General features: G+C 38.1%; 1 protein-coding gene across 1 annotated transcript in view; it reads right to left on the bottom strand.

The window, feature by feature from the left end:
• The window catches only part of ANGPTL5 (angiopoietin like 5), a 23584-nt gene extending 10866 nt beyond the window's left edge, over positions 1-12718 (bottom strand). The window contains exons 1-4 of the mRNA XM_004385867.1: positions 12566-12718; positions 10389-10533; positions 6695-6798; positions 5918-6011 (exon numbers count right to left, since the gene is read on the bottom strand). Of these exons, the coding sequence (XP_004385924.1) occupies positions 5918-6011; positions 6695-6798; positions 10389-10533; positions 12566-12658 (436 nt within the window). The 5' untranslated portion in view covers positions 12659-12718. The remainder of the gene's footprint in view (positions 1-5917; positions 6012-6694; positions 6799-10388; positions 10534-12565) is intronic.
• Between the last annotated feature and the right edge of the window lie 9124 nt (positions 12719-21842).

Raw genomic sequence — 21842 nt, 5'->3', positions numbered from 1 at the left:
GGAAAAGACAGTCTCTTTAACAAATGGCACTGGCATAACTGGATATCCATCTGCAAAAAAATGAAACAAGACCCATACCTCACACAATGTGCAAAAACTAACTCAAAATGGATCGAAGTCTTAAATATAAAATTGGAAACAATAAAGGTTATGGAAGAAAAAATAGGAACAACTCTAGGAGCCCTAATACATGGCATGAACACAATACAAACCATAAGTAACAATGCACAAGCACCAGAAAAGAGACTAGATAACCGGGAGCTTCTAAAAATCAAACACTTATGCTCATCAAAAGACTTCACCAAAAGAGTAAAAAAAACAACCTACAGACTGGGAGAAAATTTTTGGCTCTGACAAATTCGATCAGCATCTAATCTCTAAAATCTACAAGATACTGCAAAACCTCAACAAGAAAAAGACAAATAACCCAATTAAAAAATGGGCAATAGATATGAACAGGCACTTCGCCAAAGACGATATTCAAGCAGCTAACAGACACATGAAGAAATGCTCACTATCCTTAGCCATTAGAGAAATGCAGATCAAAACTACAATGAGATATCATCTCAACCCCAGCAAGGCTAGCTTTAATTCAAAAAACACAAAATAATAAATTCTGGAGAGGTTGTGGAGAGACTGGAACAGTTATACACTGTTGGTGGGAATGTAAAATGGTACAAGCACTTTGGAAGCTGATTTGGCGCTTCCTTAAAAAGCTAGAAATAGAAGTACCATATGATCCAGCTATCCCGCTCCTTGGAATATATCCTAGAAAAATAAGGGCGGTCACGCGAATAGATATATGCACACCCATGTTCATTGCAGCATGTTCGCAATAGCAGAAAGATGGAAACAACCTCAGTGCCCATCAGCGGATGAATGGATAGACAAATTTTGGTATATCCACACAATGGAATACTATGTAATGATGAAGTACAACGATGAAGCCGTGAAACATCTTACAACATGGTGGAATCTAGAGGGCATTATGCCGAGTGAATTTAGCCAGTCACTGAAGGACAAATATTATGTAAGACCACTATTATAAGAACTCAAGAAAAGGTTTAAACACAGAATACAACATTCTTTGATGGTTATGAGGGTGAGGAGGGAGGGTGAGGGTTATTCACTAACTAGATAGTAGACAAGTATTATCTTAGGTGAAGGGAAGGACAGCACACACTACAGGGGAATTCAGCACAACTGGACTAAACCAAAGCTAAGAAGTTTCCTGAATACAATCAAACACTTTGAGGGACAGAGTACCAGGGGTGGGTATCTGGGGACCATGCTTTCAGGGGACATCTAGGTCAATTGGCATAACAAAGCTTATTAAGAAAATGTTCTGCATCCTACTTTGGTGAGTGGCATCTGGGGTCTTAAAGGCTAGTGAGTGGCCATCTAAGATGCATCAATTGGTCGCAACCACCTCCAGGTAAAGGAGAATAAACAACACCAAAGACACAAGGAAAGTAGTAGCCCAAGAGACAGAAAGGACCACATAAACCAGAGACTTCATCATCCTTAGACCAGAAGAACTAGATGGTAGCTGGCCACCACCAATGATCGACCTGACAGGGAACACAACAGAGAGTCCCTGATGGAGCAGGAGAAAGGGGGGATGCAGAACTCAAATTCTAGTAAGAAGACCAGACTTAATGGTATGACTGAGACTGGAGGAACCCCGGAAAGCATGGCCCCTGGATTCTCTATCAGCCCAGAACTAAAACAATTTCCGAGGCCAACTCTTCAGACAGGGATTGGACTGGACTGTGGAACATAAAGTGATACTTGTGAGGAGTTTGCCTCTTAGCTCAAGTAGATACAAGACACTAAGCGGGCAGCTTCTGTCTAGAGGTGAGATGGGAAGGCAGAGAGGTTTAGGAGCTGGTTGAATGGACATGGTTAATAAGGGGTGGAAAGGAGGAGTGTGCTGTCACAATACGGAGAGAGCAATTAGGGTCACATAACAATGTATGTATGAATTTTTGTATGGGAGATTATCTTGAGATGTAAACTTCATCTAAACTACAACAATTAAAAAAAAAAATCTACCAGGTGCTCCTTGGAAACCCTATGGGCCAGTTCTACTTTGTCCTATAGGGCCACTATGAGTCAGAATCTACTTGACTTGACAGCAACGGGTTTGGTTTTTGGTTTATTACCAATAGCCAAAGTGGGGGAAATTACTTCACGAGGAAGAAATTACACTCAAGGCAATACTCTGCTCTGTATGCAATAGTTAAATCTGGAGCACCCCATAGTCTGTCTCTCCAAAGCACCCCACACCTCAAGGAATTGTAAATATAGGTACACGGAGAGGGGTAATACATTTTACTATATTCTGTGGTATTACTTCTAAATTTAATAAAATAAGTTCAATCCTGACAGCCTCAATTTCCCGGGTAAATAAAATGTGAGAACTTGGGATTCATGAGCCAGACGCCAGGGTTAGAGTCTTGGTTCTACTCCTTACTAGCCAAGAACCATTAACTAAGTTACTTAACCACTTGGAACCTGTCTTAGTCATCTAGTGCTGCTATAACAGAAATACCACAAGTGGATGGCTTTAACACAGAGAAATGTATTCTCCCACTGTCTAGTAAGCTACAAGTCCAAATTCAGGGTGTCAGCTCCAGGGGAACACTTTCTCTGTCGGTCTGGAGGAAGGTCTGTGTCATCAATCTTCCCTTGGTCTGGGAGCTTCTCTGCACATGAACCTCAGGTCCAAAGGACGGGCTCCGCTCCCGGCACTGCTTTCTTGGTGGTATGAGGTTCCCAACTCTCTGCTTGCTTCCCTTTTATCTCTTGTAAGATAAAAGATGGTGCAGGCCACACCCCGGGGAAACTCCTTTTACATTGGATCAGGGATGTGACCTTAGTAAGGGTGTTACAATCCCACCCTAATTCTCTTTAACATAAAATTACAATCCAAAATGGAAGACAACCACAGAATACTGGGAATCATGGCCCAGCCAAATTGATAACACACACATTTTTGGGGGGAACATAATTCAATCCATGACAGAACCAAACAATGGTTTTGCTTGACTAGTAAAGAATGTCTGCCTTGAGTATTGTGCTCTTTTGGATCTGTCTATACAGGATGAAACTGACAACAGAAATTCAAGAGATTGGATGGGAACCTTGGGAGGCAGTGAGTTTGTGTTGATGGGGAAGGAGCGACTCAGAAAGGGAGGGTGGGAATGGTTGCACAGCTCGAAGAGTGTAATCAATGTCACTGATTTGTACATGTAGAGGCTGTTGAATGGGTGTATGTTTTGCTGTGTGTATTAACAACAACAACAAAAATAAAAAATATTATTAAAAAAAAGCTATTTAACCACTTGAAGCCTTATTGTCTTCATGTGTAATATCAGAATAATAACAATACTATCTATCAAATCTGTCTTGGAAGAAGTACAGCCAGAATGCTCCTTAGAAGCGAGGATGATGAGACTTCGTCTCACATGTTTTCGGCATGTTATCAGGAGAGACCAGTCCTTGGAGAAGGACATCATGCTTGGTAAAGTGGAAGGTCAGTGAAAAAGAGGAAGACCCTCAACAAGATGGATTGACACAGTGGCTGCAACATGGGCTCCAGCATAACAGCGATCACGAGGATGGCGCAGGACCAGGTAGTGTTTCGTTCTGCTGTGCGTAGGGTCGCTGTGAGCGACAGCACCTAACAACATCTACTTCACAGTGTTATTCTGAAAATTTACATAGTAAGGCATTATGTAAAGCACTTAGCACAGTGCCTAGCACACAGTACACAGAAAATGCCATCTACAAAATGTTAGCTGTAAAAAAATGTTTGCTTTACCCTTCATTTCCAGGAGACATAAAAGATTCGTTACTTTTGTTCTGAATTGTTAAGAGCATTCTTATTATAACCTGTTATCAAGGGATTTGATAGAAGTTCACGCTGAAGTACTGATCTTGGCTAGAATATCTGCTTTTCCATTACCAGACAAATAAATGTGAACAGATTATTTAGAATTTCTGAGCTTCATTTTCCTCATCTGATGATGATGACAATCATAAAAAAAAAATCCTTATATTACTCTTACCGTTTACTGTTTTAAGAGCTTTTCATGTATTTACTCATTTAATCCTCACAACAATCCTGTTAGGTAGGTACTACCAGTTTACTAATTAGGAAACTGAGGCCAAAGAAACAGTGGATCAGGGATTTGAAGCCGGGCAGTCTGACATCAGAGTTCTTGCTCTTAACTGCCGTGTTACAATACTTATCCAGGGATTAAAGAAAAAACATTGCCATCGAGTTGATTCTGTAGATATAGGAAATAATGAGACACAACAAAATAATAAAAAATAACATATGAAAGTGCCTTTCTTAGTACCTGGCACAAACGATAGTCTCAGTAATGTTCATTCCCTTTCTTTTGTAAGGAAAAAAGAAAGATCATATACTAGGCCCTCAGTTATATTTATTTGCTTGGAACTTTTTGGTATTAATTATTAGTAAAATGTAAAGGGAGCCCAGAGACCAGTTACATAAAATGATGCTATTTTCAGCAAATTCAGGATATCTTTATACAGCCATGACTTTTAAATGGTCAGAAAATTTTCCCAGTTTAGGAAAGTACACATTGTCTGCAAGGTAATCTGCTTAACGTCAGGTGTTACTTGTCTAGTCTGCTAGATAGAAACAAGCTATAGCTAAAAAAAAAAAATAACTTTTTAAAAAAAAATTTTATTGTCCTTTAAGTAAAAGTTTACAATTCAACTTGGTCTCTCATACAAAAATTTATACACTCATTGTTATGTTACCCTAATTGCTCTCCCTATACTGTGAGCACCCTCCTCCTTTCCACCCCTGATTTCCCGTGTCCATTCAACCAGCTGCTGACCCTCTCTGCCTTCTCATCTCACCTCTGGACAGGAGCTGCCCATTTAGTCTCATGTATCTACTTGAGCTAAGAAGCACACTCTTCACAAGTATCATTTTTATGTTCCATAGTCCAGTCTAATCTTTGTGCGAAGAGTTGGCCTTGGGAATGGTTTAGTTTTGTGTTGACAGAGAGTCCAGGGGCCATGCTTTCCAGGGTTCCTGCAGTCTCAGTCAGACCATTAAGTCTGGTCTTTTTACTAGAATTTGAGTTCTGTACCCTGCTTTTCTCCTGCTCCATCAGGGACTCTCTGTTGTGTTCCCTGTCGGGGTGGTCATTGGTGGTCAGGCACCATCTAGTTGTTCTGGTCTCAGGCTGATGAAGTCTCTGGTTTATGTGGCCCCTTCTATCTCTTGGGCTAATACTTTCCTTGTGACTTTGGTGTTCGTCATTGTTCTTTACTCCAGGTGGGTTGGGACAAACTGATGCATGTTAGATGGCTGCTCACTAGCTTTTAAGACCCCAGACGCCACTCACCAAAGTAGGATGCAGAACATTTTCTTAATAAGCTCTGTTATGCCAGTTGGCCTAGACGTCCCCTGAAAGCATGGTTCCCATACCCCTGCCCCTGCTACTCTGTCCCTCGAGGTGTTTGGTTGTATTCAGGAAACTTCTTAGCTTTGGTTTAGTCCAATTGTGCTGACTTCCCCTGTAGTGTGTACTGTCCTTCCCTTCACCTAAGATAATTCTTGTCTACTACCTAGAAAAATAACTTTTTAGTGCAGCAACCTATTCAAGAAAAAGGAGCCCTGGTGGCACAGTGGAGCCCTAGTGGCACAGTTGTTAAGCGCTTGGCTGCTAACCGAAAGATCAGCAATTCAAACCCACCAGCCACTCCTTGGAAACCCTATGGGGAAGTTCTACTCTGTCCTACAGGGTCGCTATGACTCAGAATCAACTTGATGGCAATGGGTTTGGTTTTCTTTGTTTCTGGTTTGGTTCAAGAAAATGTTAAGCAATAAGAGACAAATATTAACATGCTGAAATATGAATGTTCTCACCATGTGACTGAACTGGTCTGTGAGGAAAAGGATCCAGGTGTTTTCTGAAAACTTCTGTAGTCAAAAGAAGAACTCGATTCATGAGCTCATTAACCTAAATACACATACACACATACATACACATTTAAGCAAATTTATATTTGAACAAACCTCATATAGCTGAATTCTGTAATATCTCTAAGCCTCTTATAAGCCCAGCTCTGAAATACGTAATGATGCACATTTTTCTAAATCGAACCCCTTACTGCTTTAACAAAGCACTAAAGCGTAGCTAAATATTGATCATTAAGCTCTATAGCCTCTACCTTCCTAACATTGCCTGTGTCTAGTTCCTGCCTACCTTAATTTTCCTTACACGTTTTCAACCTCACCAACCACTCTACCCTGCACCAACCCCAAATATTTCCCCTCTGACCCAACCTTTGTGACCTTGGAAGCATTTATTCATCTTTCAAGACTCAGCTCACAGGCTTCCTTCTTTAGGAGGCCTTCTTGAATCTCCCTCTTTTGTGTCCTCATTCTAACAACATCCACAACACTTTTTCAATATAGTATTGTCTTTCTGCTCCCATAGCCTGTATATCCCTGGATAACAGGCCCATTTTTTTAAATTCTTTTCTGTTTGCCTGAGACTTAATCACGATGCCTCTCACGTAGTAGGCACTAAGTGGATGTCTGTAACATGATTGCATGAAAGAATGAAAATGATTGTGCCTTCAGTGAAACTGTATGTTCATATACACACGCAATAACAACACAATACTAAAAACGTCATACCTGATTAGATAAATAATCCAAGGAAGTTTGTTGCTCATCCATCATATTTCTTAGTAGTTTTTTGGTACTTCGTGTATAGGAAACAACAGAATTTTGCAAATTTCCTTAAACCATAATAAAAATGGCTGCTAAATATAACATTATTAAGGAAATTAAGATATAAAATTTCACATGATTTTGTATAAATACATAAGCACAATAATATCTCATTTATCTAAATACTCAGACTTACATAGTCTAGCTAGTACAATTTTTTTTAACTCAGGATTAACCCTTCTTAATGAAACTCTGCTTCCTAGTAATATAGAATACTCAAAGTAATTTAATCTGAGAGACAACATTCTGAATGTCAATTCTCACTTTATACTATGGGAGGTATAGACACAGGAGGTTCAAGACTCATCATTTCTTACTATATAAGTTAGTAAAAGGCAACAGTCTCATACCATGCAAGTTCATTTCAAAAATAAATCTTTGCTTATATTTTTTCCGTTAATGCTGTATTTTTATATAAATAAATTGCAAAAACACATACACATATACACAAACAAGATAAACCTTAGTCAAAGGTTTGCGTTAGTTAGTTTCTGATTGAACTTATACTGTACATTTTTCTCTGTTACCAAACTTTTATTATGAAGCAATTTTACAGAAAATTTGCAAGAACAGCACAAAGAACTTTCTTTTTCCAAAATAATTTGAGAGTGAGTTCTCATGATGTCCCTTCATCCCTGAATAATTTGGTGTGTATTTCCTACACCAAATACATTTTCTACGATTCAGCCATCAAAATCAGGAAATAAACGTTGACTACTATATATTTTTCAGACCCTGTGAAAGTTTCACCAGCTATACCAATGATGTCCTTTATGACAAAAGATCTGCACATTATTGTATACGTTATCGTTTACAATTTTTTATTTCTGTTTCCAAATTTTACTCTAGCAGTAAGATACATTAATAATTTTTATCTTTTTTTAATCTGCCTCACCCGCTTCATCTCTCTTTTTTTATTCTCAGTCTCTCACTTTCCATTAGCTTCTTCCTGGATTTAGATATCTGTGCTCATGAGCCTAAATTTGCACTCACTGGTTTGAGAAGTCTGAGACACTTGTATTACACACAAAATTAGCTACATTAAAGTGAGCTTTTTGTACTTCTGACCTAAGTCCTATAGCTGGATCAGATCATCACCAACTCTCCTTCGATCCCCCTTCTCCATCCCTGACCCAACATGCGTACAATAAAAACCAAATCCGACTCATAGCGACCCTATAGGACAGAGCAGAACTGCCCCATAGGGTTTCCAAGGAGTGTCTGGTGGATTCGAACTGCCGACCATTTGGTTAGCAGCTGTAGCTCTTAACTCTGCTCCACCAGGGTTTCCCACACATACAATAGACCGTGAAAATTATTGTGATGTTACTAAATAGTTTTAAACAAAAATCAAGACTTTAAAACTTTCTATTTTTTAACATTTGCTACCATAAATCAAAGAAGCCCTGGTAGCACAATGGTTAAGCACTCGGCTGCTAATTGAATGGTCGGTGATTAAAACCCACCAGCTACTCCACTGGAGAGAAGACCTGGCGATCTACTCTGTAAAGATTACAGCCTAGGAAACCCTATGGGGCAGTTCTACTCTGTCCTATAGGGTCACTATGACTCAGAATCAACTTGTCGGCACACAACAACAACCATAAATCAGCTGTGATTTGTATTATACCTATTTGTAACAGTTGCTTCATATGACTTTATTAGTTTTTGGTATCCCCTCTCTTAAACTAAGATGAAATTTGCTAATGGTTCAGATGAAAATAAGAAAATAGCCCTAGTTCAGTTGTACAACACTATTACCAGTGCCCTCTGGTTTTCCCCCTCCTTCTGTGGTCAATTGATGCCACAAGGCTATACAGAGAAACAGTTCATTAATTTACCAAATATTTACTAAGTACGTACTACTATGTAACAAACACACAAAGCCTCTAGCCTAGGTTGATAAAGATGTAGGTAAAATGACCCAGACCCCATTGTAGAAAACAGTCTGGAGGTTCCTCAAAAAACTACAGGTAGAGCTGCCATATGACCCAGCGATTCACTCCTAGGTATATACCCTAGGGATCTAATAGAAGTGACATGAACAGACATGTGCACACCTATATTCATCGCGGCATTATTCACAATAGCAAAAAGATCTGAAACAACCTAAGTGGCCACCAATGGATGAATGGGTAAGTAAAATGTGGTACATACATATAATTGAATACTACTCAGTGATGAAGAAAAATGAGTTTTCAAAACATCTTGGAACACAGATGAACCCAGAGGATATTATGTTGAGTGAAATAAGTCAATCACAAGAAATAAACATTGTATGTTTTCACTTTTATGAAATGACATGAACATAGATAGTAGACTCTTGTTATTTTGGTGATGGAAAAGGTAACACCGAATGAGGGTGAAGTGTACACAGCTTGAAGAAGGGAAATGATGTCACTAAAAAAGTACACAAGAAAAAAGGACCTGTTGGTAATTGCTATGGCATATATAATGTTGAAACAACAGCAAAAACAATAAAAAAAAAAGCATGCAGGTATATATATATATATATATACATAGGCATATGTATGTATATGTATGTATATATGTGTGTGCATGTAGGTGTATGCATATGGATACGTATATGCATCTATGTGACTGTATGCACATATATTCATGTATATGATAAAGCTCATAGGGAGCATAGTTACAGATACTTCTTAGACATAACCAAATATCTTGCAGGATTGGATTTCTGGATGAAGGATTAGGACCATAGACTGATGGGATATCTCAGTCAATTGACATAGTTTATAAAGTTGTGTTCTACATCCTACTTTGGTGAGTAGTGTCTGGGATCTAAAAGCATGTAAGTGGCCATCTAAGATACAACTATTGGAGTCTACTCATCTGGAGCAAAAGAAGGAAACCAAAGTCTCAAAGAAGAAACTAGTCTACAGAACAAATAGTCTACATGAACCATGGCCTCATCTACCCTGAGGCCAGAAGAACTAGGTGGTGCCTGGTTACCACTACTGACCATCTGATCAGGGCCACAATAGATGGGCCGTGATAGAAGCAGAGAAATATGTGGAACAGAACCTCAAATTCCAAAAAAAAAAAAAAAAAAAACAGACCTAATAGACTGGTTGAGACTGGAGGACTCCCCAGGACTATTGCCCTGAGATATTCTTCAGACCTTGAACTGAAACAACTCCTGAGGTCACCCTGTAGCTAAATAACAAATTGGCTCAAAAAATAATGAATATCACCCGTGAGTACTTTGCTCCTTTAAAAAAATCACCTATATGAGACCAAATGGTCGACAATTACTTAAAGATGCAAATGTAGGGAGCAAGGAAACTAGATTAATGGAAACACAAAAACTAGAATGGAAATTAATAAAAATGTTTATGTATTGTGAAGAATGTAACCAATGTCAGTGAACAACTTGGGTAGAAATTGTTAAATGGGAACCTAAACTGCTGTGTAAACCTTCACCAAAAATACAATAAAATATTATTAAAAAAATTTTTTTTTTAATGACCAAAAAAAAAAAAAAAGACCCAGACAAATGCTGATATATTTTTCCTACGCCCACCCAAAAAATAATAAATCATATACCTTTACAATTTTGGTTATTTTTAATACTTACTACACATGAAATGTTTTTCTTCTCGTGTAATTTTAGGCTTAACATCGTATGATTCCTCACAGTTTTCCTGATAAAGAGTATCATTACTTTTGCTTTCATCTTTTGCATTAGATGCATCTTCTACAATGTTGGCAGATGAAGAGTCCTTTACACAAAAAGAAAGAAATAACAAAAAAAATATTAAATATGTTATATGATCCAAGACAATAAATAAGAAGACTACAGGAAAAAGGTGAGATTTCAGGACGTACATGAGGATAATTGTTAGAAAAAACATAATGAACTGCTTAGTTCAAACTTCCACAGATAAACCCTAAAGATAAATTTGGGGTATGAGTAGTAAGTGTAAGTTAAGTCAATACTTTCACTCTCTCTTTTCTTCTCAAATTCCAGGAGAGTTTCTTTAGGGTCTGCTTCCACAACTGTGACTCTGTGGGCTTGACCTTTAACTTTTTTACATTTCTACATGTGATAGAGTGTTGAGCCATCTCTCTTCCAGAAATCTTGCAATTTTAAACTTCCTTGAAAAGAGATTAAACGGTTTCCTTGAGATACATGCAACAATTCTATGACAAATAGACTTTCCTGCCACCCATTATTAGGAATTGGGAGAAAATATGTAGGAGGCACATTAATTTTGTATAAGTTAAAATAGTCACAGATTTGAAAGTTAATGTTTTCATAGATTTGAAAGGTCTCATGATAACAGAAACAAAAACTTAGCATTCAATTTTGCTCTGCAAAATCAACAACAGATGTCATTATACAAGGCCAACTACAGCTGTCATTCTAAAGGTATCTATAATTGTTGATTTCTTCAGCACGAAAGCATTCTTTGGTAGAAGTTATATAGATGTGATAACTCTGCTATTAAAAGAAAAAAACAGCAACAAGCTTTGTTCTGTTTTGACCTGGGAACTGACAAAAAGGTAAACAACTAATCAAATTGTGAAAGTATTTGCCCCCAAAAGATGCTTACATATTTTTTATTGCTGTAAAAGTATAGATAACACAACATTTTTCATGTCTGCAATTCAGTGAGACTGATTATATCAATCATGTTCTGTAACCATCACTAATATCCATTGCCAAATTTTCTATCACCATCAACAGAAACTCATTGTTTCCTAAACATTGATTTCCCTCTTTTCCCATCCCTCCCTCTCCTGGTAACCATTATTAAACTCTGATCTCTATATACTTACCTATTCTATGTACTTCCTGTTAGGGAAACCATATAGGTCCTTTTGTAATTGACCGATTTCACTCAACATAATGTTTTCAAGGCTCATCCATGTTGTGACATGTTTCAGGACTTCATTTCTCTTTACGGCAGAGTAATATTCCATTGCATGTATAGACCACATTTTGTTTATCCATTCATCTGTTGATGGACATTTGAGTTGTTTCCACCTTTTAGCTATTGCGAATAGTGCTAGGGTACTTACATTTCATTATGTAGATCTATTTTTAGCTTCCTGCTCTTTCCCTATATTCCTATAATAACTGGCATACGAGATGTTTTCAAAAACCTAAGTTGCAGCTATGGTTTTTCAGATCAAAACAAGGATCTTAAATTTTACCACGTATTTTAGAGAACTAACTTATTTAATATTTCTATAAACTTTCCTAGAGTTTTTCTTCCTTCAGTCAGGGAACTTTGGAATTTGGTTTTGATACAGCGGTAACATTATAAACCAATGTTTAAGTATGTAGACATTAACGTTTCAGCTACCAATAGTGTTGCATACACAGTATTAGCTATTATTCTGATATTGAGTTAAAAAAAAATTCTGATTTCCTTGGTTATCACTCAAAAAATATTTGAAGAAAAACAGTTCATAGACTGGTTAAAAACAGCAAGATGAACTTTTTTATTACCCATCAGATAGTTCATTATTACAGTGAATTGGAAAGTTGCTGGCTAGTTTTTAACCTAGATCAGCAATTTCTTTAAAATATTTTCACAAGCGATGTGTTGAATCAATCCTCAGCTTTTTTCCTAAGTTTAACAATATTATCATTTAAGCGCAATCTCAACATTTCTAAATAAATATCTTAAGTGTTCTATAAATTGTACTTTGTTTTATAATAAATCTTTTAGAAATGCTAGAATATATCTTAAAAGCTATCTAATCTTACTTTCCTCGCAAAAGTAATATTGATGAAATTCTTACCGTAGAATGATGTACACAGTTACCTTGTATAGCTTCTCCACAAATAAAAATACATATATTTAAGAACAAGAGTGAAGCTTGGGAAAATTGCATCGTATTTTTCTTAGAGAAACAAAAACACTTCTTCAAATATCAGTCGCCGTCTGTGGAAAGAGCTACAGTGCATGGAGTCTTCAGTTAAAAACTTCTGGAAGGTACACAACAAAAACAGAAGCCAACGCTTGCTGGTTTCCACGCCCTCGTTTGAAACAACACCCTTTATACGAAAAACAAGGTAGCCTCTAGAGAATCTGTCTTTTTAAGTTATAATAATGCTTTTTTTTTTTTTAATCACGCATGCCTGCATGATAAATTCATGCTTTTGGAATATAGGAAATTAATTAATGCACTAATTAATTAATTCAATTTGTCCAGTTTTTATTAATCCCTTTTTTTTTTTTTTGTGCCTTGGGAAAAATATCTTCAATAAATTAGGCTTCAATAATTGTGAAGAGGTTTGCACACAAATAGTAAGAAAGTAGAAATGGGTGATGAGGTGGGAAAAATATTACATTGGAACTACTTCTACAAACTGCTAAGTAGAAATTTTATCCATGTGGGTATCTAGAGAAGATAATTCTGACTTAAAATATGCCTTTAACTGAATTTAGCCATCAATAGCAATCATATTAACCACATAAACGCCAGGTATCTAGGATATTAATTGGTTTGTAAGTTTTACATCTATAAAGGAACTATTGTTATTGAAAATTACCACTCTCTGGAGATTGATAGATGAGTCTGGGGAGTTTTCAAATTCTCCCTTACAATGGCTTCTTTCCTTTAATCTACAGATATGCCTAAATCTTCAATTGAGAAGCAAAGCAAAGCTTTCCTGAGTCTTGCTTCCTGTTCAAGGTATTATTTTTTCAATCTCCTTTCTCGATCTCCTAGCCTGAGAATTGCAGGGCAAGGACTATGCCATCGTTTTTATGGCACACACAATAGGGACTGGTACACAATAGGCACTCAGATATTTGATTAATGAAGAAATTATCTTAAACTGAATATCTATGCTCTGGCTTTGCTTCCTCATCACCTGCTATTTAAAACCAAACACACTTATCTCTGCCACTCTCCTTCTACTGAAATGACTTTCTCCAAGTTCTCCAGTGTGAAGTGCTTGGGAATGCTGGCTCTGGGATCCAATAGCCTAGATTTGAACCTTGATTCCACCACTCCCTTGCTGTAAGACCTTGGGCAGGTTACCTAATATTGTTAGAGTTCAGTTATCTCCTTTGTAAAATGGGGATTGGTGTGTGGATAAAATAATTTAGTATATGTAAGGATTTAACACAGTATGTAGGAAACATCAAGCACTAAAATGTTAGGTGGTATCATTATTATTTGTATTATTATTATTATCACTATCATTATTTATTTAACTTGGTCTATATGCAGTTCTCCACCACCTAGCTGTCTGCTTGTTATATTGTGGTAGCTTACGTGTTATTATGATACTGGAAGCTATGCCACAGTATTTCAAATACTAGCAGGGTCACTTACAGTAGACAGGTTTCAGCGGGGCTTTCAGACTAAGACAGACTAAGATCAAAGGTCTGGCAACCTCTTTCAAAAATTAGCCAATGGAAACCCTATGGATCACAACAGAATACTGTCCAATATAGTGCTGGAAGATTAGCCCGCTAAATTCAAAGGCATTCAAAATACTCAGTGGCCATAACAATGGACTCAGGCATACCAATGATGATGACAATAACACAGGACTGGGCAGCGTCCCATTATGTTGTACATGGGGTCTCCATGAGTTGGAGACGACTCGACAGCAACTATCAACAACAAATATGCAATTCTATCACTGTTGACAATATTTGGAGCCCTGGTGCTTCAGTGGTTAAGAGCTAAGTCTGCTAACCAAAAGGTGGGCAGTTCGAATCCACCAGGCACTCCTTGGAAACCCTGTGGGGCAGTTCTACTCTGTCCTACAGGGTAGCTATGAGTTGGAATCGACTCGATGGCAACAAGTTTGTTTTGTTTTTTGACAATATTTGATGTGACCTTTATAATCTATGTTAGGAGCAGGTTAGTATATATATTTAATCTTAAATTTCTAGTTGAACTTTTATATGGAATTGAAATGACGATGGCAGAACTTTAGCAATTTTAAATCCATCAAACATTAAAAGTCTTTGTTCTTTCATAGCTTTCCCAGAGACAAATTCAGGAAATTCTTACTTGAGCATGAAAATAATTCAGGAGAAGATGGAAAAAATAGCTTCAGCCAAGATGAAAATGAAAACTTAAGAAATTGTCTGTTGCAGGCTGCCTCGAATGACTCACAAGGTTATAAAAAACCAGTTGCAGTTGAGTTGTTTCTGACTCATGGCGACACCATGTGTCAGAGTAGAACTGTACTTCGTAGGGTTTTCAATGGCTGATTTTTTGGCAATAGGTCACCAGGACTTTCTTCCAAGGTGCCACATGGTTATAGCAGTATTCAAATCAGATAGGTTATGTGAACCTGCTTTGTAACCATAAAGAGTTATTTCTCAGGAATTGTTATTTTCCTAGGAGTCCCTGGGTGTTGCAAATAATTAGTGGGCTTGGCTACTAACCTAAAAGTTGGAAGTTCAAGCTCACCCAGAGGCACCTCAGAAGGATTCCTGGTTGTGCTCTCCAGCCTCTGCCAAATGCCTCATTTGAAATGTCAGGAACAGGAAAGATAGGTTTCAGAAACCTTACACTCCTCCTCAGCTGATTTTTGTGCCAGGTATGCGTTTCTTTTTCTTAAGCTGTCAAGGTTTCTCTCTGCTGACAGAGCTCTTATCCCACTCTTCCTTTCTGGGAAATAAGAAGGCTGTGATAATCTCAGTGATTTTTTTTTTTTTCTGAAATAATTTCTGCTTTAATTTTATAAATCTGCAGCTCTTTAGATGCATGGCTGGAGTTTTCATTTGCTACAGGAAGATTCTCCTCTGTCTTTGCAGAGTAAATTCTCTCTAAATTAGATATGGGATAAAAATTTGTTTCTTTTCCTCCATGAAGTTCGGGAAGGATTTGATGTGCTTGCTGGAGCTTTTGCTTCTCTCTTTCTAAGTGGTTGTTTTCTGGTTGCAGGGAAGCTTTCTTGGTTTTCAGACTTTTACTATGATTTTGAAGTATCTTGATTTTTTTTTATCCTCCTCAGTTAATTTTAGGTACAATTGTTTTCTTTTTTCTTGGAGCATTTGTGGGTTAATATTTAGGCCAGCATAATTCAACACTCCTTTGGAGTCACTGTGTAAGAAGCCTCCCATTTTCTAATGCCTTTGATGTGTCCAGTTCTACATTCCCGTCATCTGTCCATACTGTCTTCCCCAAGAACTGTAGCCCAGTCGCTCATCTTTAGTAAATGTTCATCTAGAGGCTTTATCTGACTTTTTTGTGGTTGTTAAGAACTTGCTTCATAGGTAGTTTACAGTTTTCTGAGACATTTTTGTCTTTAATAAATGTTCCATTCTTTCTTTCCATATTTTAGATTTTTGTAAAAGGAGTTTTTTGCTTCTCGGAAGATGAGTATTTTCCTCCAAAGCCTCTGTCACTGCTGTCTGAAGCTGTTCTCCATTCTTCTCATGGGTTCTCAAAGATGTTTTGGTTCCACCTCCTTGATGTTGGATTTGCTTTGATGCATCTTCTAAGAACTTACTCTTGTTTGTAATGTCAGCCATCAGACAGACTTGTAAACGTTTAGATTCCTCTTCTTTCCATGCTTTTCTACAAACATCTATTTTAAGCTCAAGTAAAGAGTTGTAATTTCTAGTTCTTTATTCATGGTCTCTGCATTTACTATTTCTGATAGTTCATTCTTGAGTTTGGGTTTAGGATAGTTGATTTAAGGTCTTCAAATTCTCTTCCAATGGGGGGAAACTTCTCAACAATTTCATGTGTTTTGCCCAGAAGGGCAGAAACTCCAGTAACCGGTTATTTGTCTCTCCTTGCATTGTAAACAAAAGTTTTAAGCATAAAAATTCCCACTATGACTATAAAAGTCAACATATTTCACAGCAATCCTTGGGGATCTGGGCCTAGGCTAAGATCCCTGGCAGTGCTGTCACCACCCGGCACAGGGCCTCCAGGATCGGCATTTCCCAGAGCATCAAGGCCATCAGTGGACCATCTGGGGCTCCTAAGGCCACTACTGTGTCACCTCACGTTGCCAGGACCCTGTTGCCACAACAGACAACAGAGCCCCTTGTTGAGAATTGTGTATAGAACCTGCCAAGTGCCTGGCAGCCAGGGCAGAGTCAGTGGAGGTGGAGGTGGGGACTAGAAGAACAGTGCCTTCTAATCTTCCTCACAACTTGACCCACAAATTCAATGATCACATCTCATGACCCTTGGGATATGGACTAGGCTCTGAGGGTCAGAGGGGATGGCACAAGTCCAAAAAAATATCCATTGCCATCATCCAACTCATAGCGACCTTATAGGACAGAGTAGAACTGTCCCATAGGGTTTCCAAGGCTGTAAATCTTTACAGAAGCAGACTGCCCCATCTTTCTCCCAGAGCAGCTGGTGGGTTCAAACAGCCCACCTTTCAGTTAGTAGCCAAGAGCCTAACCAGCGCGCTACCAGGGCTCCTCAACTAATGCAAGTAGACGAGAAAAATAAAAAATGATACTGTCTTTCTCGTTTTTTCTTTTTTTAAAATCTATCTGAGGTGTAATAACTGAAGCCAACATAATTCTTTGTCCCTATGTTAAACAATACTGAGACCACACAAAAATAACTTATCTGCATGCTCCAGAAAATACTTACTTCAGAAAGGTAAGACTGTGAAAAGCTAAACAGCTTATTTATCAAGACTAATGAGTTGCCCCTCAAGACTCCCTTTAAGATCGTTGTCTTACTAGGTTCACAAATCTAAGAAAACTTTGCCCATTCCCCACATTTCTCCGCCTTGCAAGACCTGCAAACCCTAAACCAGTTGCCTTTAATCGACTCCAACTCATGGAGACCCCATATGTGTGTTAGAGTAGAACTGTGCTCCATAGGGTTTTCAGTGGTTGATTTTTCAGAAGTAGATCACCAGGTTTTCTTCCCAGGAGCTTCTGGGTGGACCAAAATTACCAACCTTTAGGTTAGCAGCTGAGCATGTTAACCGTTTGCACCACCCAGGGATGCCCTGCAAATCCTAGAATCCTGTAAATATTTTTTCCTATTTTTCTCTTTTTGCTGCTAAGAATTAACTTCTAAGTCTTACTGCTAAAAACTTTGCTGCAGTAAATCTAGTAAACAGCTTAGCTCCATCAACAGGTTTTTCCGGTGGTACTTTGTGCTGTAGTCAACAGGCCTGCCACATTATCACTTGGGTTTTGTAGTATTCTAGCTGTATTATTAGAATATTCTCATATTTTATTCAGTTGGAAAAGGAAATATAATTCAAAAATGTCTATTATGTGTCAAGAATTGTGTTAAGCTCTTTCACGCACTTTGTCTCATGTAATTCTCACATCTTCTCTCCTAAGACATGCATTATCATCTTCACTCTCTTTCCCCTGAATCCAACCTTGTCTGATATTAAGATCTTGGCCTTATTTTCTTATTTTATATAATTTCCTGGTATACCATCCCCATCCTTTTATTTTCAATGTATCTAAATCATTTTGCTTTACACGTGTCTCTTGTACGTAGCATATATTTGAGTTTTCGTTTGTGATACAAGGTGAAGTTCTTTTTCTTTAAGAGATGAATTTAGTCTATGGTGGCACAGTGGTTAAGCACTCAGCTACTAAAGGAAAGGTCAGTAGTTTGAACTCACCAGCTGCTCCATAGGAAAAAGATGTGGCAGTCTGCTTCTGTAAAGATTTACAGCCTTGGAAACTCTGTGGGGTAGTTCTACTCTGTGCTACAGGGTCACTATGAGTTGGAATCAACTCTACAGCAACAGGTTATAGATAATATCAGTGTTAGTTTTTCTTATTGTATTTTTATACTTTTGTTTTTACTGCCTTAAATTTTGATATAGAATCTTTTTTGTTGCTGTTGCTTTTGTGTATATTTCTTTTGATAGATTAGCAGGCTTATATTATTTTTTCTGATGGCTACCATTTTTTCTAAAACTCTGCATAATATATTTAAACCTCTATTTATTTAGACCAAGAGTCAGCAAACTATAGCCCAAGGGCCAAATCTGGCCTGCTGCCTGTTTTTGTAAATAAAGTTTTATTGGAACATAGCCCTGTCATTCATTTATATATTGTCTGTGGGTTCTTTCTTGTTATAACAATAGGAATGTGTGGTTGTGACAGAAACTGTATGTCCTGCAAAGTCTAAAATATTTACTATCTGGCCCTCTACCAAAAAGTGCTGGTCCCTGCTTTAGACCATCAATTGACTTTTTTATAAACAATTATGGAATTAGTCTATTTCTACATCTTTTCACTTCCTCCCTCTATGGTGGAGAAGAGAGAGCAGTCATTAAACCATATGCTCAGTATTAGTTTTATCTATAATTACATAAGTATATAAATAACTATATAATCTATAGTTATTTGTAGTATATTTATAGCTATCTATGCCTCAATTTCAACCAAATCAAACCCCTATTTAGCAGCTACCCAGATTGCAGGTGTTTCTCTTCTCATATGTAACCTTGGAAGTATAAACTCTTTAAGTACTGGCATAAAGTATGTCTAGCTCCTAAATCCATTAAAATATAATGGAGTGAATAAAAGCTAAAAGTTAAAATATTTGTTGTTTCTAAAATGCTTATATTTTAGCATTAATATCACTAATCTTGCTATTAGTAACATGGAGAAAACCACCTTAGCCTCAATACTACCATCAAAATTTAAATTAAAAAATGTTTAATTTAATAAATAGTCCTGGAAGATATGTTGACTGGCAAATATTGGCCATGGGTTAGTCTCTGAAATATAAGGATTTCAGTGTAATATTCTTTTTATATTGCTTGAATAATACTTGCCTTTCCCATCAAGAAATAAAATTTATAAAAGGCTTAAATTATCTTTATATTATCCAAATATCTAATCTTAAAGGCTTTTTTTTTAAGAATCTATGTCTACACAACCTAAAAGAGTGACAAGCCTGCTTAATATTTTGAAAAAAAGAAATAAAAAATTTAAAGATCAAAAAAATTAGTCCTGTGATATTAAAAAAAAAAAAAAGCTGGCAATATTCAATATTGTGTTTAAAATTTATTATGCTCTTGATTAGGATCATTTTTTAAGCAACATTTGAATCAAGAATGCTTATATGAGCAAACAATCGTGGGCCATTCGGCAACGAAGTCATGCTTTTTAATGCTAATATACCATGTGACAAAGCAGTGAATTACCTAGGAGTTATGAGACACCAAACTGATAATATGACAAAAGCTAGGCTCTCAGCAAGGCTTAAAAAAAAAAAAAAAAAAAAACCATTGCTGTACAGTGGATTCCGACTCACAGATACCCTATAGGACAGGGTAGAACTGCCTCATGGGATTTCCAAGGAGTGGCTGGTGGATTTGAACTGCCATCCTTCTGGTTAGCAGCTGTGCTCGCTGTAGCTCTCAACCACTGCACCACCAGGACTCCTTTGGAAGGCTAAACATGCCTAAACACTCCAAGCAACAACTGCAACCTTCTCAGTTTTGTGTACTTCGCACTGCCCTGCTTTGCTTACTCTCTCTCAAACCAGCCCTAGAGTAGCAGAGTTGTGTTGATAGCAGTGGGGATAGCAATTTTTAGATGGGCCAGCTAAAAACTTGCCATGATAGCTAATTGTCAATGTGTACATATTTAGCCTTTCTTTGCTGGGATCATATTTTCTATCCTCTTTGTATTGTCCTGAAGGGGCTTACTTGTTTTGTACTTTAAATCAATACTGGATTTGATGAGGCACTTTAAAATCTCAGTCCCCAGACCACATTCCAAGTTGAGTCATTGCATCCTACTGTGCAAAAGCTCCATTTTAAATAGTTTCAGCTGGAAAAGTTTGTTATTTAAACTCTAAAAATGAACAAGTTGATTCACAAAGGCAGAGACATTTAAATGGTGGGTGAGTGATCTTTATTTGGTCTGCACATTCTGTTTTCAATCTGGGAGTTGGTTTTTTGTTTTTTTTTTCCATGAAAAAAACTGGCTGAAATACAGTCAGAATTTATATGTGCTCCAACAGAAAGTCTCAGACTCTTCAAAATTTCCACTTGCACAGCCATTAAATTGATGGCTCAAAATCTAATTTTTCCTACCTCCTGAAAATGGTGCCAAAACAATTTCAATATGTTTGTCTCCTTTGGCATATCTTCCCAGGAGGTTTCGATTAGGAGATCTAGGAGCAAACAATTGTGGCAATTGAAAAACCAAGTCAGGCTTCTTAGAGGTAATATACTGTGTGACAAAGCAATGAGATGCCCGGGAGAAAGGAGATGCCAACTGATAATATAACAAAAACTAAATTAAATCTGGGCATCTTTCCAGGCTGACGTTGCTGTGATGGTCTACTTCCACAATCTGACAGCAAGAAGCTGGCATTAGGAGTCCATGAAATGCAGACTGTATGAGTAGGGCAACAGCAAAGAAGACAAAGCATCATCGGGTGGGTGGGAGAATGTAGGGAAGAAAATTTTCCACTTTATAAAGTTTTTTTTCAAAGAGATGGCGTTTGGGGATAGTGATGCCTAAGAAAGACTCACAACTCAAAACTCCACAACAGGATTCGGTAGTTAAACAACAAACCCAACCCCAAATTATCCCCAAGGGTAGCATCTGCCTGTGTCTGGGGATTTTGCATCTCACTGTCTTTCATCACTCTCAATACCCGACAAAAACACCCACATAAAAAGGTAGGTAGAACTGAATCAGCCTCTAAACAAAGACCCAGCTCTGCCTTCCAGCAAAAACGCGTCTCGGGAAGCAGGGGTTTCCAGCCTGCCCCTGGGCTGCTCTGAGCTGAGTGGGTTGGAAGAGCCGCTGAGGTCTCCTATTGGCTGCCTCGGACGCCCCACCCCACCCCGCCCCGCCCTGCCCCGGCTCCCTGGTTTCCGTCGCGAAGGACGCAGCGCCGGTTGGTTGTCAACATGGCGGCGGCGTCAGCTGGGTGCCTGATCTCCACCGCCGCAGCTGCAGTCACCGCAACAGCTACCAGTGCCTCTGCGCGGGAGCCAGGGCCGCCGCGGCCGACCCTTCCGCTCCCGTGACGCGGGGCCTGAGAGACGGAGTGTAGGGAGGGGCTGAGGAGGAGGAGGAGGAAGGCAGAGCTGCCATGAGGGAGGCGCTAGGGATGAGCGGGG

This window comes from Trichechus manatus, unplaced genomic scaffold (genome assembly GCF_000243295.1).
Source record: "Trichechus manatus latirostris isolate Lorelei unplaced genomic scaffold, TriManLat1.0 scaffold00148, whole genome shotgun sequence".
Taxonomy (NCBI): domain Eukaryota; kingdom Metazoa; phylum Chordata; class Mammalia; order Sirenia; family Trichechidae; genus Trichechus; species Trichechus manatus.
This window is presented reverse-complemented; position numbering and strand designations above follow the sequence as displayed.